The sequence below is a fragment of the Apostichopus japonicus genome, chromosome 20, assembly GCF_037975245.1.
Source record: "Apostichopus japonicus isolate 1M-3 chromosome 20, ASM3797524v1, whole genome shotgun sequence".
NCBI classification, from domain to species: Eukaryota; Metazoa; Echinodermata; class Holothuroidea; order Aspidochirotida; family Stichopodidae; genus Apostichopus; species Apostichopus japonicus.
Window position 1 is genome coordinate 18,309,201 of NC_092580.1, and position 18,959 is coordinate 18,328,159.

The 18,959-nt window shown below is 36.6% G+C and overlaps 1 protein-coding gene across 5 annotated transcripts in view; it reads right to left on the reverse strand.

Moving 5' to 3' along the window:
- LOC139961695 (E3 ubiquitin-protein ligase PDZRN3-like) overlaps positions 1–18,959 on the reverse strand; it is a 139,594-nt gene that overhangs the window by 65,199 nt on the left and 55,436 nt on the right. The window contains exon 1 of one of the 5 annotated variants that reach the window (XM_071961100.1): positions 12,230–12,821. The exons of the other annotated variants lie outside the window; for them this stretch is intronic. Coding sequence (XP_071817201.1) covers positions 12,230–12,307 — 78 coding nt within the window. The 5' untranslated portion in view covers positions 12,308–12,821. Of the gene's footprint in view, positions 1–12,229; positions 12,822–18,959 lie in introns of those variants that run through there. 5 annotated transcript variants of the gene reach the window in all.

Here is an 18,959-nt window from a genome sequence, read left to right on the forward strand (position 1 = left end):
GCTCATTTTAGCTTGTTTTATGTGAAATTGAGTTTTCTAGCTGTCCTACGCTTGTAAGAGATATGTGTTCTGCTTCTTTTGTGTTTTCTTTTTAGTGAGGCCATATCCAAGGGATTGGGGGAGGGGAGAGAGGGTAGTATGCTGGTTAAAAATAAGACATGTCAGTATATATGTATGTATGTATGTATGTATATATATATATATATATATATACTTTCGGTGATCATGCACTGAAGAAGAGCTAGTTTTGCTCGAAAGCTCTGCAAAAACCAAACATTGGCTGTTTTACTTCCAATCACTTACCTAATTCAATTATTGTATCTCATTCGAGATCCAGCCTTTCTCTAAATGCAGCATAGTTGTTTAACAGTTTTTCCGTTATTCCTATATATATATATATATATATATAAGGCATGGTAGAACGAGAGTGCTAAGGTTGTGGGGAGACAGGTAAGTGAGGAGTGAAGTAAATATTTAAATTATGTACATACCCACAGTTCAAGCCTTCAAATATGACGTAAATTTCTTCATGTAGAGTTATGTAAAATTAATAAAGGTGGGACAACTGTAGACGATAAAAATTGAAATCACTTCAAAACATAACAGTATATGTTGTCAATTTCAATTGTAGGTCTGGTCAGTCTGGTTTTCCTTATTTTGACTCATCCCACCCTTACTTCCACCCCCCCCCCCCTCTCCCAATCCCCATAGAACTAGTTTTTAACATAATTACTAATTGCTTAGCTATCTTGTTTTTTTTTCTTTTTTTTATTGGTCTGCACACAAAATATCCACATGCGAAACATGTTTGCAGATCTAATGAAATATGCACACATGGTATTAACAAGCTCTGCCAAATATTCCATGTTTCAAGATTAAACATTAACGCAAACTGAAAAATTTGTAACGTTTAAATGTAAAAGGCGAATCTTGAAGTAAAAACTTTTTAGAGTGGTTTATATGTGACACCACTATCAGAAATCTAAAGAGCGTGGTGTGCATGAAAGGAAGAGGTTGAGGAAATTGGAAAAGCTGCCAGCAAAACTGGAGGGAAAGCAAATCATGGCAATGATCACACTTCAAAGGTAATATTTTCCATCTGCAGGCTCCTCTCCCCCACCCTCCACCCTCCCCCTCCCCACCCACTCTTGTAGGCCTAGTCTTTACCTAGTAAAGGAACAGACACCTTCACAAGATTTAAAAAATACATATATTGTGACCAAAAGTGTTTATTTGCGTGTGACATGTGTAGAACTAACATGCTTTGCAAATTACAGCCTATCACTTGCTTTTAAAGCTTCAATTTCCTATTCTACTAACCATGTGCATACTTAAGTACAAACGTCTTGCTATCAACTTAAACCTACTCAGACATATGAGCCATCAACATGAATTTGTGTGTCAAAATGGCTCTAGTCAAGAGTTGTTGGTTCATAGATATATTTTGTACCCTACAAATTCAGGTAATTGGAGCATAACTTTTATCTTGAGGATTTGCTTGCAAATAGAATGACAGCTTTGTTCCTATAGCAACATCGTTCAATTAAACTTTTTGTTTAATCTGAAAGGATTCGATTAGGATCTAAAAGTAGAAATTTAATCCTGATCGATTCAGATCTCGAGATTTTCAGTAAAGCAGCCCGAGCTACGGTATCTTTTGCAATTAATATTTAACTTGCCAATTCAAGTAACAGATACATGAGATAATAAATATGATACGCGGATAGTGTTCGCTTAATGCTGAATTATTTATGAATGTGTAGTTCAATTCCCATTCAAACGTTACCCATAAAATATTAATGAAATAGACGTCTATATAACTTCCATGGAGATACTATCCATTCATAGAAAGTTGATGTTGCACAGCATATGTTACCGTATAGTGACGATTACATAATTTGATGCAAGACAGCGGAATGACATATCAGCGATATATAGCAAGGGAAATGAAACATCAGGTTTTGGCCACAGAATTGAAATGTAGACGTACATGATAATTCTTTAAATCTATTTTGACTGCAGATATCCTAGCTATGTTGATGATTTATAAACATTTAAACATGTTGAAGCTTTCCTAATTTATAGGCAGCTTACCTGTCTTCACACAACTGCTCGACTTTGCTCTAACTCTCCGCCTTTAAAAGCTATCTGTTACAACTATTTTGGTAATATTATACACCTTAAAACTACGCAGAGACTGACAGGTTCCTTCCGGTCTAGTGCCAACAAGTGCCCAGGTATAAATATCATGGGCGCATCTAAATCCTTAAATAAGTTGGTTAATTTCGTTACCATCCATCTTTTCGCCAGAATCACAGTCAAAGCATCATTTAAAGTTAAGGTGCCTAATCAATTTTCAAAGCATCATTTAAATAACCTAAAGTGCCTTATCAATTTTCAGCCGGTTGGTATCGTTTTTGAAAATGTTCAGTGTCAGTGCCAGCATTTTCATAAAATCAGACCCTTTGTAGTACAATATGATATTCACAACCATCCCAGTTCCCCAGTATAATTATAGGAGAATACAGGCTAAATACATATGTACACAGACACACTATAATATCACTATTAGCTAACTGTGGGTGCATGGTAGCATGTCAACACCACTACCAGCATAATTCCAGTCATATTGTAACGTTTCACATATTTTTCTCATCTGATCATGACGAAACTATTACAGCCCCCCCCCCCCCCCCGATGGAGGATATTTTCAAGTCCCGTGGAGCTGGCTCTGTATAGTAATTACCTTTCCACGTCCTCTTCCTAAACTTCCATTTATTACAGTTAACAATGTAAAATTGCAAGCTATATCTTGCAATGAGACCATCCATCACACCCACTTATGTTTGGTAATTTGAGGAGTAAGTGTAAACCTAATCACTATTTAGTAACAGGAACAGAAAAAAATGTCTTAATAATGGTCGTCAGAATTGTAGCAGGGGCGGCACAGTACTGCAATGCTCTTAATAGGACCAATTTTGAGGGGCAACTCAATTCTAGGAAAGGTGCAGCTCAGCATGTATCTATGGATGTCATGCGATCAGAGAGTATAGGTAGGTTTTTTCTGTTCTGTTGTTTCGTTACGAACCATTCGTACTTGATTAGTCATATACACTATGACCGGCCATTAGTTCAACCGGAGAAGTATATAACACGACCAACGGAGGACCGGTAGAGGTATCGACGTTTGTCGTCTGAAAAAATGAGTTGCATATCGCAGCTTATGAATCATACAGAGGAGAATTGTTTTGGCCAAAAGAGGTCTCGAGATGCTTTTAGAAGTCTCCGGAGGTGCCCATTAACCGTTCATTATTATTAGTTTGACTTATGGTGGACAGAAAAAACACCCATGATCATATTATTTTCTCAAATTAATATTTTACTCCAAGCACCAATGAAGTAGCAGCCTTTTACAGCCAACATAATTAAGACCTCAGAAAGGGCACATATACTTTTCCTGGTTTATATATATGCATCTATTTGTGCAATAAATATAAAATCTGACACACATTTAAAGCTAGCAAAAGAAGTAGGCCAATTGCTTCACCTCTTTCTATGGATAATACTTGTGCTAAGGGGTTACAAATTTTACTACCTGTAGCAAAATATGTTCCTAAACTTGACTTTTTATTTTAAGTATAAACCAACCCCCCCCCTCCCCACCCCAGCTCCCAATTTCCTGTAAGCTGGTGGCTTGTGCATATCGACTAGAACTTAACTTAGCTTCCAACCATCAACTTTGTCCTTTCAGCTCGCACTGTATGCACTCCTTCCCATTAACAACATAGATATAGATACAGTTAAAACACAGAGCCAAACCTCAGGAGTGCTCGCATCTGCAGTACTAGATACACGTTTCCCCCTCTCGGACCCCGATCAATTTCATCCTCTGGTTAGACCTTTAGCACTTATTATCAGACCCAGCCATGCGCAGCCTTTCCTTTTATTTTGATCATTTTTTTCCTTTCTGCATCGACATCAAATATCATGGATATCAAGATGAAGAAGGAAAGAAAAGAAACCCAAAAAATCGAAAAAGAAAAATCAGACATCCCACCCAATGGTCGACTTCTTCTCATCTTTGAAGTGTATGCCTGGATGCCATCAACAGCAGATTTTGTTTCCATAAAAAATATTAGCCAAACCTAATAACGAACATTTATTCCCAGACTAAAAACATTTTCCAGAACATAAATCTGCAATCTTATGGTCCCATGAGTCTGAAATTAAAGAAATCCAACAGCGGATGTTAATATGCAATCTCTGAACACCGTATTCTGCTCACGAGTGAGGGAAACACAGCAAGCTTGAAAAGAAACCACAAAAGAGATAGAGAGAGCGAGCGAGGTAAACCGTGCCATTCTCAAAATGTTAGGTTTAAATAGCAAGACACACTTCAAGGGTTAATAAGCAGCAAAGACACGAATAATAAATACAGAGCGAGTTGTGGTATGTACTCTTCTTATGAAATCTAGAACTCGACTTGACCGAGGTGTTTAATCTTGGTTTTTAGTCCACCGCATTTGTCGATAAATTTGCCCGAGTTAATTTTTTTCAAGTCAAAGAAGAGCCAATTCTTACAGAACCTTTGTTTCAGAAATGTGGCAAGAATATGAATTAGCAAATATATGGGTCAAGCATCTTAAAACAGATCAGCTCATAGTTTCAATCACCGTCGCTAATTTATCGCTTTAATATGACATAAATGTGAGTGTTATACAGCTGAAGGAAGATGCACTGCTGTGAAAGGAGTTAATTTCCTTCGCACATATCCTTCACAAACACTTATTTCCTTGGGATATTTTAGCATGCTGAGGCGTGGATAATTGGGTGCTAAAACGATCGAATGTTAATAGTGTATATAGGGTGAGAAGTGTTCCAGTAATGTGATGCAGGATCACATTATAATGTCAGCCAAAATGCAGCAATGCACACATATATACTGTTGAAGATTGAACTGTTTGACGAGATGGGTTTGGTTTGGAATTTGAGATTCTGACCTCATTAGTGTTAAGTAATCTATCTTGCTCACGTAATTAAGATTATTCATCGATATTTGCCCTACTATTATTCCCTATATCTTCTCACTTCAAGTCTGTTTCTTTATTTCTCTCACTAGCGCAATCTCTCCCTCCCTCTCTCTCTCAAAAGAATTTCAATATTTAAAAAAAAAATTCAACTTTCAGGGAAGTCGTGACAAAGTCTGCACACAATGATTTCACTATTTTGAGCCTCAAAGTTTGGATGAGATAAAAATTGTTTCCTGTTTGTTGTTGCTCAACTATATAGCTTTACATATTAGTTCTATGCATGGTCTAACTGATACACAGATATTTTTCTAATGCCCTACTATTATTATCACTTCAATCCTATCTCTTTATTTCTCTCACTAGCGCAATCTCTCTTTCTCCCTCTGTCAAAAGATATAACTAATATATCAGTGCAATACCGCTACATTTCCAATAATTCATCTTTTGTATAGCTACCTCCATCTATATAGCAATATCCATTACATGCAAAGTTATAAAGAAATTTTTCACCTTTTCAAATTTGCACTTTTTTTGTTGGGTGGTTGTGACCCTCACTGTTTACCTGACACATACATACATATACATGTACTATACTGTAAGGTCATTTAACTCTGTATGTATGACAAAAGAGTTAAAAACTGCAAAGTGAGAAGATGTATTGAGGCAGCTGAACTATTGATCAAAAAAATTTATTCCGATTATAATTGGCAAGGTTGCAGCATGCCTTTGCATAGGAAAACTTACTTAACAATGGACCTAGCATGTTTTTTTTTGTATGCACAGCGGATTGATTGGGTTTTGAAAGCAACTTTTAAATACTTTTGTCATTGCTTTTAAATTGTGCGACCTAGTTTCTGCTTTTATTGAGTCATATTCAAGCAGAATACAGCAGGGTGGTACAGTAATTAGTGTAAAATGCGCAAAGGGTACATGTATGTACAAGCACACAATATATTAGAACGTTGGAATATGTTCTACAAGGCAATCCATCAATAATTTCTTTCCAAAGAGTACAATTATGAAGATAGTCTTACAAATTGCATACATGTGCGAAACATAGATGGACAAAAGAATTTTTTTTTCTAATTGAAAAGCTAGACCATTACATTAATTTGTGGGACACAAATTCTGGCACCAACACATATATGACCCTTAAAAAGGCCTTAATAGTTGTCCACTTAATCTGAAATTGACCTTTGACTTGCATAACGTACATGGAGGATAACACAGAGAGCCATCCTGTTAATCTGTCCTACTGTAGCTACAACCTTGTACGGAATATGCAGATAAAGGTGAATGGCCCGATGGTAATTGCTCATAATGGTTGACAAACCACCACAGGTCCCAGATTAAATGAATCACTATTAAAGTATATGTATAATGAAAGAGCTGAGAAGGAAAAGACAGCAAAACCACCAGAAAATGGGCGGGTACCACCACAATCAAACTGCATTTTGTGTAGTGAACTTGAAACCACAAGCCCTTAAGCCACAGCTAGAAGACAAATTGTTTGCATTCATAATTTCATTACAGGACTGCATGTGTGCACTTGGATAACCAAATTACTTGGCTGGCCAGATTTGGGGCCAGTTTTGGAGAGATTGATTTGTAAAACAAGTATTAAATATACAGAATATATACAGCTCTAGAGCTGATAATTCTCTAAACTTTCCTTTCTGACCCTCTTTTTAATAATTTACATAATTATTAATGGAATAGCTAAAAAAAACTAGTAAATTAGGATCGTCACTTGGAATAATATGTTTTCCATAAAGCAGTAATACAGATCTCCATTTACTACACACAACATCATGTCCTGTGTACTGATCAATATATACAGACCTTCCTCCCAATATACTCCAAATGATGAAGTTGGTTTTTAATGGTTGTGTGAATTAAGGAAAGAAGTGCTACAAGCATGTTCTAGCTTGCATTATCTTGTGGAGCTAACATATAGTCCTAACACTAAAAACTAAGATTTTTTTTTTAATATTGGAAAACTGGCTGATCTCAGGAATCTGTGTAAACCCAACCACTCATGCCATAGCACACCGTCCAAGCACACAGTCCAAGCACACCCGTCCAACCACACCCATCCAACCACACCCCATCCAACCACACCCACTCCCTCTGTACGCTCTTGTTATTGTTTTTCTTATAATACCTTGTGACAAAACGTTAGTCAGTTGCATTATAATCTCTAACTGTACCGGGTATACTAACACATCGGGACACACTAGGTTGAAAGTGCTGAGGTGGTGAGGAGACAGGTAAACGAGGAGCAAAGTAAATAGTGGCACTTGATAAAGTCTTTCAGTATGTAGCAGCACCACTTGACAGGACAATGAATGTAAAAGTTTAAATCTAGAAGGGAAGAAACTTTTCAAATCAACTCAAGGACCAACTTGTCACTTTTCTTGTGACATACGTATCCTAGCACTATCTCTTCAAGATTGAAAAATAACAAACAAACAAAACTTGTGAATTTGTATGCTTTTCTAAGCACCAAACCGCAATTTAGAAATGATTGCTCAAGGTTGCTTGTCAACTACAAGGGAATAAGACATCTATTTCCATTTTCCTCTGCACGTACAGTATCTCGGAAAAATCATCATTATACCACCGAGATGAAACATAATCGATAGCAGGAAAGCGATAGAGATACTTGGAAAATTAAATTACACAGGCACGAAATGACAGCAAGTGAATATGTCACAAAAACGCTGTCTTCATAATAACAACTGTGTGAAAATGCACCTCAGAGAGCTCATTAATAGATTAAATAACATGCTACTTGATGTGCATCCAATTTCGAGACATTACGATTGCAAATATTGTTGTAAGTGAATTAATAACTCCATAACGGTATATTTTAACATGATGTTCTAAAAAAAACAAGATTGAAAACCTGAGTATGTAAATTCCACCTTACATTAGGTCTTCAGGTATTATCGTACTGTAGATGGAATATAGACTGTACCCAAGAATTTCCAATGCAGATTGCAGAATGTGGGTCTTGTACTGTACATCAGTTATGATGATAAAGGCAAAGTCTAACAGAACAAGCACTCCAGAGTTAATATATGAATTCTCCCACTCATCCACAACCTCACCCACCGAGACCCACCACTGACCCTCACCCTTGTACTGTACAACAGTTGAGGATCAAGTCAGTCTTACAGAACAAGCACTCTTAGAGGATATATTTCTACAACACTCACCCAACCATCCACCCTCATCCATCCACCCTCATCCATCCACCCTCATCCATCCACCCTCACCCATCCTTTTTCACCCATCCATCATCACCCATCCACCCTCACCCATCCATCCTCACCCATCCACCCACAACCATCCATCTATTTTTACTCATCCATCCTCACCCATCCATCCTCACCCATCCATCCTCACCCATCCATCCTCACCCATCCATCCTCACCCATCCATCCTCACCCATCCATCCTCACCCATCCACCCTCATCCATCCACCCTCACCCATCCTCTTTCACCCATCCATCATCACCCATCCTCACCCATCCATCCTCACCCATCCACCCACAACCATCCATCTATTTTTATTCATCCATCCTTACCCATCCATCCATCCTCACCCATCCATCCTCACCCATCCACCTCACCCAGTGACCCCCACCACTGACCCTCACCATGGCATTATGCTACAGTAGACATAAAACATGCTACAATTCGAAAAATGACAGAGTTCTGTGAGGATAACTTTACCAAAAGTAACAATGCAATGTTGAAACCCATTTCAATGTATATGATATATACTTAGCAAATTTTGTCTCGTTGGCTACAAGAGCCTATAGGAAGGGCATAGACAAAAATATGTCTTTGATGTGCTGCGCTTCAACCTCGTCTGGTGGCAAATATCGTTCATAAAAGGTTTATCATTGTAATAACAACAACAGCGATATCTATCACAATAAAACCAGAATCGAGGTTTAAAATAACAACCGAGTCCTTTAATGGAGTTCATTAACTCTCAGCGGTTACAAACAAGAAAGGCACCGATGTTGTAAATCTGAAACATTTGATGTGGAGTTACGAGACACTTCTGCATTCCTACGACCACTTGTTAATCAAGTAAATGGCTATCATATAAGACAATAAAGCATCTCGGAGCTGAAATTAATGGATGTGAGTGGAAAGACAAAGGGCAGACACCGAGACAAGACTTTAAGGATAAAGACACTGGCCGATGTTTGATGAAAATATCAAAAGCAACGAACGTATCTATATGTATTTCAAAATTCTCTTACACTGTATGTGTTGTACGTATACAGATTGATGTATCAATGGTGTTTCTGTATGTTAATTAATCCATATGCAATCAATGTAAAGGTTACAAAGGAAAATCCATACAGAAAGCAATTAACTTTGTTAATCGTTACCGTACTCATGCCATATAACTAAGACACCGTCAAATTTTTCTCGAATTGTTGTTGAAGGTCGACAAGGAACCTTTACACTGGACAAATTGGCTGCTACTATATTGAAGGGCTTGATCTCCAAGTTGCTAAATTAAAGCATACCTGACACACATAACCTTCAAGGTTGAAATGATTGACATGTGTACGTAGTACTTTGACCATGTAATGAACTAAGTCAATTAGCCACTCTGTGCCTCTAATAGACTTTGTCAAGTACTTATTCACAATATGTACCTGGTACGTACGTACGGAGAAATGTCGGTTAATTAGCACTCTTGAATGACCAGAAGGAAGACCAGTTATCCAGAGGGCCAAGGAAACTGGCCTTCATTGCTTAAACATGCCACCAAGGAGAGAAACTTAATGGGAGGGGGAGAGGGAGGGGGAGGGGAGAGGAAGGGAAAGAGAGCAATTGAATGTAAAATCAATATTTATGAAGATCTTGTTTACTATAACTAAATGCATTTGAATGAAATTTGTTATCTCACTTTGAAAAGTGCTATGGTGAAGGCCTATACCCCCTTGTATCAAAGAGAAATATGTACAACATACATACAGTATTAGTTGCAGTGCTTATATATGGAAACTAAGTACCACGCTCCACTATCTTGACATGATCTACTTTTCATGCACAGTGAGCTGCAATTTACTCCCTAAATTTGCACCTAATTATATTCATTAAAGAAAGGACATATGTCATATAAGCTCTCGTAATAAAATAGTTCACATTCTGGCTTTCTTTCGTGAAATGTACAGAATATGACAGTAATAACACAGACAGGTCATTTGTTGTCGTAGCTCCTCCCCTTAATCGATTCCACATTTTCCTTATAAAATTTAGATTTTAACCTCTAAACAAGTATCTATACAACTGTCAAGACCTAGCTGCAACAGTTTTTTATTTTCCTCTCTTGTTTTTTTTCTAATGACCTTGACTCATCTGCCAGCAGAATTCTGTGACCAAAAAAAAAACAAGAAAAAGGTAGAAACAAAGATCACAAATGACTCAAATTCTAGATGTATGCAATATGCAAGAAAACCAAGAAGTGTGAAGGCCATTCACTAACAGATCTGTGTGATGGGAAAGGGATTTCACTTCTTGATTAATACTACTGGTATGACACATAACAGACCCTAAGCAGTAATTTCTTTACACATGAATGCCATGGCATATAGCTGATTTGCCTTGAAATCTTTTCAAAATTTGACAGCCTTATATGTCAGGCATTTAATTCAATACAAGTTGTTGCATAGGATATTTTTTTTATTTCCGTTTCTCTTTATTTAAAGTAAAATTTGCCTCGGTGAGGGTCCAAATGTGGATAGGAATTATGCCTGCGGCTAAGCAGACCTATGTCTTTATATTATGGACACTTGTCACTTTTCTTTCCCTTACTTTGTTCCATTCCATCCAGTTTCCCTTTTTCCCAAGCACCTACATTGAAGATTGACAGATTTCGTACATGCTCATCTCAAACTAGTCACGACATTAACTTTTGGCTGGAAATCCTGTCGGTATCTTTCAAAATGTCACAAATTTGTTTACATTAATAGCTCAAACAATTCCTCCCAGAAATGACCGAATAAAAGAAATTCCACTATTCTTCTTCTCTAATTGAAATATATTTCGACAGAACTTAAAGCAGCATTCTGGCAGGAGATTGATCATACTTTTTCTTCCAAATATCACATCCTAAAAAAATATTGGAATTTATTAGCTGTAATAATCAACTTTCAGCACAGCTATTGGTGTAAAAATAAAGTAAATAGGTCTGAAATATTAACATTTGCTCGATACAGATAACTACAAAATTTATGTATCTGGGAGATGGAATATGGAATGGAATCATGAGTAATTTCTTTATTAATAATTTGATCAAGTATCAAGTTATTATTGAGTAATACTACATAGCAAATTCGTGAACTTGCAGACCAAACACTAACAGCTGCTTTAACCTGCTATATATATCACAGAAGCCATTTTGTTATCCAAAAATGCTTTCTCTGTCATTAATAAGTCAATTGTAAATTTGACCACTGGGTGTGTGCATGGGCACCACAGTAAATTTCTCCTAGAAATCTAAGGATGAAGCATGAAACATTTGATACATACATCCTAAACTTTAGAATCATTGTGATCATAAGTCTCAGAGATAAATTAAGGCATTCTAAAAAAAAAACTCTACTGATTTAGTTGTCCAAGCAAGGTTGGTTTGGATATTTGAAATAAATGCATCATTTGACAGAAATCTTGGCAACATGTTGATCAGTTTGAAAAGTATTAAAATTTATATTTAAACAACTGCTAGATTTCCAGCAGTGTAGAGAACTAGAAAAAAATTGCAGCTAACCCCCATAACTACTGCTACCTTCCACCAATCATACCCCTCCCCACCCCCTCCCCCCCAAGCCACCACTTATAATAATCCTCCAAGTCCTTCTGCCAATCTTTCATTTAACAGCACTGTTATAAATACAAATTCACAAAATAAGAAAATGAGAAGAAAAATACAAAACAAATTCACAAATTGCTCTTTGGCAGTCTGATATGACAGTGAAGATTAATCTTTCTGAATTCAACTCACAAATCCCCCGAGACCATAATGAAGCCAGCTGACAGCTGATACAAGCAAACATGAAACACATATATACTACTCTACATACCAATTACCAGCAAAATAACAACATTAACTTCTAGCCATGTTAACAGCCTAAAACTTCATCAAGATAGAGAGACAAACTTACATTTTGAATGATGAAATCCATCGTTAAATTAAGTCCTCGACCATTTCCGAGCTCACTCAGTACGTGTCCGCCCTCCATAATGGCAACAGTTTCCGGATCATCAAACGGAATTCATTTGTTTTAATAATCGGAAGGAGATCAAACTGACTTATTTCCAATAGGATATCCAGACTATATCCAGCAATGAGACCATTTCTCAAGGACCATAAAAAAATGAAACCACAGGTTGCACTCAAACTTACTCTGTGAATTTTTTTTTTTGCCTTCTTGTTTTTGTGACCACATAAAGACCCAAATTTTGGAAAAATGATACATGCAATAGAGGCAATTTTGAAAGCACTAAGATGTCATAATCTCACCCAAGAGTGGCTATCTATTTAATTTGAAACAACCTTTTAAAATTGATGATACCAATTATTGCTTCCTCCAGCCAGATATTTTTTTATTCTTTTCTTTAAATTTTTTCCCCCAAAAGATAACGTAAACAGATGAAAGGCAAAGCAGAATGAAAGTCTTCAAATATCACACAAACTGTCTAAAAATGCACTCCCTATCAAGCCTTTCACAGAGTCTTTTCCACAATGACACGTACAGTGTACAGTGAGCTACCAAAGATACAGATAATGCATATTCATAGCACTGTCACAGTCAAGTAACCATCCATGGACCAATCAGAAGCTTTAAGAGTTAGTTGGACTAACACATTACACAATAGGGGGGAAACAGTTTTATGAATGGGAAGGAGAGAGAGATAGAAACCTCATGATCAGGTACTACAATGCAGTTGTAATTTCCCTACATGCTCATTTCAATGATGTGTTGTAATATGGCACTATGGCATGATCATAAGGTGTGTATGGCATCGAGTAGGCATGAACAGGTGAAGTTGTTTTCAGTTTTATGTCTTGTTTCATTTTTCTGCTATGATGATGACCATGGCCTAGTATATCATAGAAGGGAGCGGTAAGCACTGAAGCGAAATATATTCAGAATCCAGGGTAAAGAAATAAAGAGAGCAGGGCAATGACACACATCATATAGGGATATTGATGTGAATTCTGTTACATGTTCAATTGTAAAAGGGAAAATAATACATGCAAATTTTAATGTCAAAACTAAGCCTAAAAAAGTGTTTCTTGGAGAAAAAATATTGGGGGGAGGGAGGGGTGGGGGGGTTAATGGAGCAACTAGAAATTAGACTTAATAACAAATGGGAATGGTGCAAACCACAAGTTACAAGGATTTAAGCTTTGGAATAGATAATAATTACCGTGTTGCTATTATTCTATAAAATTGTAAAACAGACTGAAGCAGTAATAATGAGAAATATTCAGTCTCATGACTTATTTATAGAACAGAGTGTAACATTTTTGTATGTAAGTGAATTAGGTTCATTATTCTTATGATAGAAAATAACTGACATTTACAATACTACCAAAATATGAAAATATAGACTTTCTTCCTTTGTTCGTGTTTTGGGGTGGTCACCTTTACAAGTTATAATAAATCTTTATCAGTTGACTCACAAATAACGTTGACAATATTCAGTTTCCTCGAAGGAAGCTCCCACTATCATTCATCAATATACACATTCTATAGTTTTTTTTTATCATGGCAACAAAAAATAATGCTAGTCATCAAGTTTCGAATGAGAACCAAAGCGAAAATTCCCCCCCCCCTCCCCCCCCCCCCATGCGCTCGAGTTCCACGCGTTAATGCACTGAAACATTCTGAAGGGAAGAGGGAAACTTAGGCCCATTGCTCTTGCTTTCAGATTTATTTCTTAGACCCATTCATCTCTTCTGACGGTTCCTACTCGTCTTACGTAAAAAAAAATGCTCGCTGGGGAAAGTACTCGCGGGGTCAAGAGTAACAAAGAGAAGAAGAGGAAATTCGAGACGCCGGTCTCATCTTCTCAACGAGGCAGGCGATCATCCAGACGATTGCCCGATCATTTTTAAATAATCCTGTCTGCATCTTGACACTTACTGAACTTTTTATGGAAATGAGCAACTTTATGACTGAGATAAGGGGAAGTACTATTCATGATGTAATGGCTTATATCAAGTAATCTACCAATTGAGGAGGGGAGAAAGGAAAAAATAATCCTGACCGACCAACAACAAAAACAAGAGTCAAGTTTATATCATATCTGATTCTTATCAAGTCTTGGAAACCAAAAGTCTTCAAGAGTGGGTATCAATCATCAGTCTTAAACTGCAAAATGAGAACTAGAGATGGAATGATGTACGAAATGTTTAACTTTGTAACGAGAGACCCCACAAACAGCTTGACTTGGGGTAAACGGATGCAGAGTGCCGATCAGAAAGGGGAATAAAATAAGGCGAGCTGAACTATTTCCCGCTGTGTTTGCATTGCTCACTCAGCACATTAAGCCGAGCCGTTCTGGGTTTCATTCCAAGGTGATGATGTGAGTCACCACATCCAAACAAAAACAGGTTGTTGCTAAATCTGGAGGAAAACAAAAACGTGAGAGGGTATGTATGTTCATGACGATCGACTAGCTTTGATATCCGTGTCCCGTTTCGCATGTTACTTTCATTTCACTCGTATTTATGTTATATCTACAATGTACTGACCCTACACTGTCCTTGTAAGGTGTGTACCCAGGCCTTTACTTCAACTCCCAAACAACAACTTAAAAGCTGTCGGCCTCAAGGTTTTTGTCAACTTTCCATTCAAGCATCACCTCGTCATTTTTGCCTTCTTTTTTTCTCTTTCTCTTTCTCTTTCTTTCCTTTCTTTTTTTTTAATTTCTTTTTTAATATATTTATAGGTGTATATTATTGGTATGAATGCTTCAAACATGTTGAGATTAAGGCCATTAATGGCGCACAATACATGAAAAATATACATATCAGCGACACGGTATATTCTTGTTTCCCAGCAGGGAGGTGAGATACGGCCTTGTTTATAGTCAATCCTATACAAACAAGTACAATTTGTAAATAATTCAAAAGAGTGTAAAAGGCACTCAATTTCACGAAATTCTCTGATGAAGAAGTGAGAAATGAATAAATAATGATGTGACATGTTGAGTTTCTTCAGTGTAATATCAAATATCGGAAAAGATTTCTCTCGTAAAAAAAAATTGTGACTCATATACAGCTTAATTTGATCAAGATTCCAACAAAACTTTGTGGGGTTCTTTTAAGTCTTTTTCCTTTTTTTTTTATCTTCAACAAAACCAATTCTTTTGTTTACACTAGCACTTTTGTTACTCCTTTGTCTTTTCTCTCGCTTCTTATCATTTCCCGTTCTTCTTGGATCATATTACCACCCATTCCAAGAGTGTCCGCTTGTTTGTTGCAATAAAACCCTTTGTCTACGGGAAGATCTCATTAGGAAAGAAAAGATTAACACAGACCTCTCAATCTAAATTTGTCACTATTTCAGGAGGCAATGTGAAAAGTTTTTTGTCACTTTTATCGTCATGTTTTCTCGACGAGAAATCTCCCGTTTCTTAATGTATCCTTTCGAGAATACTCTCTTCAATTACATGTATCACGTTATCCTCTAATTCTCTAAATCAGCGGACCACCTGACAGTCTGAAGTCTCCGTAGCTCCGTGGACTGGGGGGATATTTCTTAGTCTGCTATTCAATCCCTATAACCTACTTCAACGGAGAGAGAGCTCCGACCGACAATATGTAATGTTTTCTCATGTAGGTTGTATATACATATATACATATATGCAACAGTGATTCACACTCTATTTGCCTGTGGTTGTGTAACGATAGGTTCATGAACCACCGTATCGTAAACGAGACGCAACACGCCCCCGAGCTGATACAACTGCCAAATATGCTCTCGCAGTTTTATTAACGGGTCATAAAATAACTGGATGCCCGACACGAATTCTGAATGGACGCTGCATCACCTCGTGCAGGTGAAGTGGGCATTTTTTTTTTCTCTCTCCCTTTCTCCAGCTCTCTCTCTCTCTCACTCTCTCTGTGTTTTCTGTGAATCATGTCAAAATGAAAAGAGAAGTAATTTCCACTTGGAGAAGGAATGAAGGGATGGAGTGGCTCTTTTGCCAAAGAGAAATATGTTTCACAGATCAAGTGGGTGAGTAATCCGTCAGGAGTGTGACAGGTTAAGGTGTGAGAAAGAAACCTGTTCTTGATGTACATGTATAATTAAAGATCACTGATCACCCAATCAAGAAAAACGCTTGTATCGCCACCGCGGTTGCTGCCGTTTCGCCCATTTTTAGAAAACTTCCTTCAAACGTAGAATTTTTCAAAAGTATTACAAAATGGCAATTATTCATTGATCGTTGCCTTCCAAACTGTACCCTCTGTGTTAAAACAAACTGCACATTATATAATAGTTATCATTTATCAAAGGAAAATATTCTTGACAAAGTTCAAACTTTATTTTCTTGGAACGAAATAATAGTGTCATGTGTATTTAATATACATACAGAATATCGAATGGCTGTCACATCAGTTATTAATATTAAGATATATGCTACTACTATTAATGTCCACAGACTGTATATCCCAATCAAATACAAAGTTGATGAATTGTCTCTCACACAGAGAATTACCAACTACTATTACATGAAGGCTGGCATATTAAGGCACTTCTCTCCAGAATTTGCAATTTAGAACTACCCATTATAGAATAGAATTAATATTATAGCAATGTCAACACAGAGCAATATGGTCAGCAAATACGTTGATACGAGGCCTGATATTCTATTTATTGATCTGATTCTAATTATCTCCAAAATTTATGGTCCTTGATGTAAACACCCACGGATTAAGTTCACTCATGCCAAGAACACAATCTTGTCATAAATGTCAATTTTACGTAAATATGTTTTCAAAATTTTGACAAGGATGAAAAAATATATAATTCGAGATGTTAGCCTAGTGGGACTTCTAATTAAATCTACTGATGATAAACTGCATCCAAACATTGCCAAAGAGATATTCATTATGGAAACTAATTTGGTTTTCAAATCAGTTTGATTCATATGACACAAAGGGACGGCTATTTTTTCGTTTCTATTTTTTTCGCCACAAGAAAGTACAAAAAAAATGGAAATAGAGAGAGATTATTAGAATATAAATATGATTTTCAATTCATGCAGCTTTCTATTTTTGAGAAAGATTTTCTGTTTTGATGCCAACATATGTACCAATGTACACTTAGGTTATTAACTTGACTCGTTATGTAAACCGTCATTTCCAAACTAATGAACTAAACTCCAACATTTTGAATTTCTGATATTCTTTAATTTTCCTTTTTACTTTTAGAAAAAAAATGAAAAAGGTGCCTGAGAGACAAAATGTTAATTAGGATTGGATCAAGTTTGTTAATTACTTGCTCATTAACATTCATTTGGTGAAAGAAAAAGGAAAAACGAAATCATTCGAATATCATGCAGTTTGACTACAATCTTATTTTGAGGAATGGAACTCTGTTGGATGTTCTTTGTTAAAGAAAAAAAACTTGACGACAAAGCAAGTGCCACAGCAAGGTGGTGTTGAGACTGTCTTCATAACCTGGGTATACATATCTTAATACACACTTGTCTCTATGATTGATACAATGCTATTGTGGAGTGAATGAAAGCCTCGGCATGTAGTAGCTATATGAAACCAAGCATCTGGGGTGAAGTCCTGGGTTTGAGCCCAGGCCAATTTAAAGGATGGGATTTTCATGCAAGGGGAAATCTGCAGTTTTCCCATCTGAAAATGGTCTTCCATGTGGTGTAAAAAATAAATATTCTTCACAAAATTACACGTTTGGTTATGTTATCTTTTACTATTGGTAATACTCTCAAGATCAATAGCATTTCAAGAATAGTCAAAGTAAGTCGATAGATGGTGGAGCAGTTAAGAACAGAGTATAATACGAACACTTTATTTGTGGTCAAGAGGATAACTGATAGGACCATAGGCTTTGCAATCTATTTAAACCTGCATATTTGTCAATTCCATTCAGTTAACCCCATGCCTGCCTTCCCCCCCCCCCACATCCTCCTCCACCCCCACTCCCTAAACAAGTTTTCAGAGAGTTTAATACTAATTCCCATATTAAAATTATTTTATTAATTATTAATTATTTCATTAAAAATAATACTCAATACTGTCTGATTTCAACACTGCACCAAAGATTTTGGTAAAGGCCAGTGCACTTCTATGACATTGCATGATACAAAAAATCTACCTTATTTGACCCCCAGCTTGATTAACAACCATTTCTTGTCAACACTGTTGCAAATATTGAACAATGTGTCATCATGACTTGGAAAATGATAGTATTTACTCCTTCCATGTAGATCGAGCAAGATTCTATTAAAATAAATCAATTTTAGAATAAAAAGAATCCACATCCAGGAACAACTCTCTTATTAGCAAACCCCGCAAGGCTTCTAAACATTTAACTCCTCAACATATACTATTTCTATTTTCCAATTTTTTATATATTTACAATATACATTTTTTTTTTTTTACAACTATTGCTATGATATCCTATTTCATAGCCAAATATGATATTTAAGATCTTTACCTAACTTTTCTTTCTCTTTGGATTACCTAACAGGCCTAAACACTTTTCACGAAAATTTCACTGTGATTCTATATATTTCTACCTCCAGACCAGTCTCTCAGTCAACCAAAATAATAACTACTGGGAGTATAAGGCATAGAATCGCTCTCTTTGAACAAACACCCCGGACAAGACCTAATTGGTT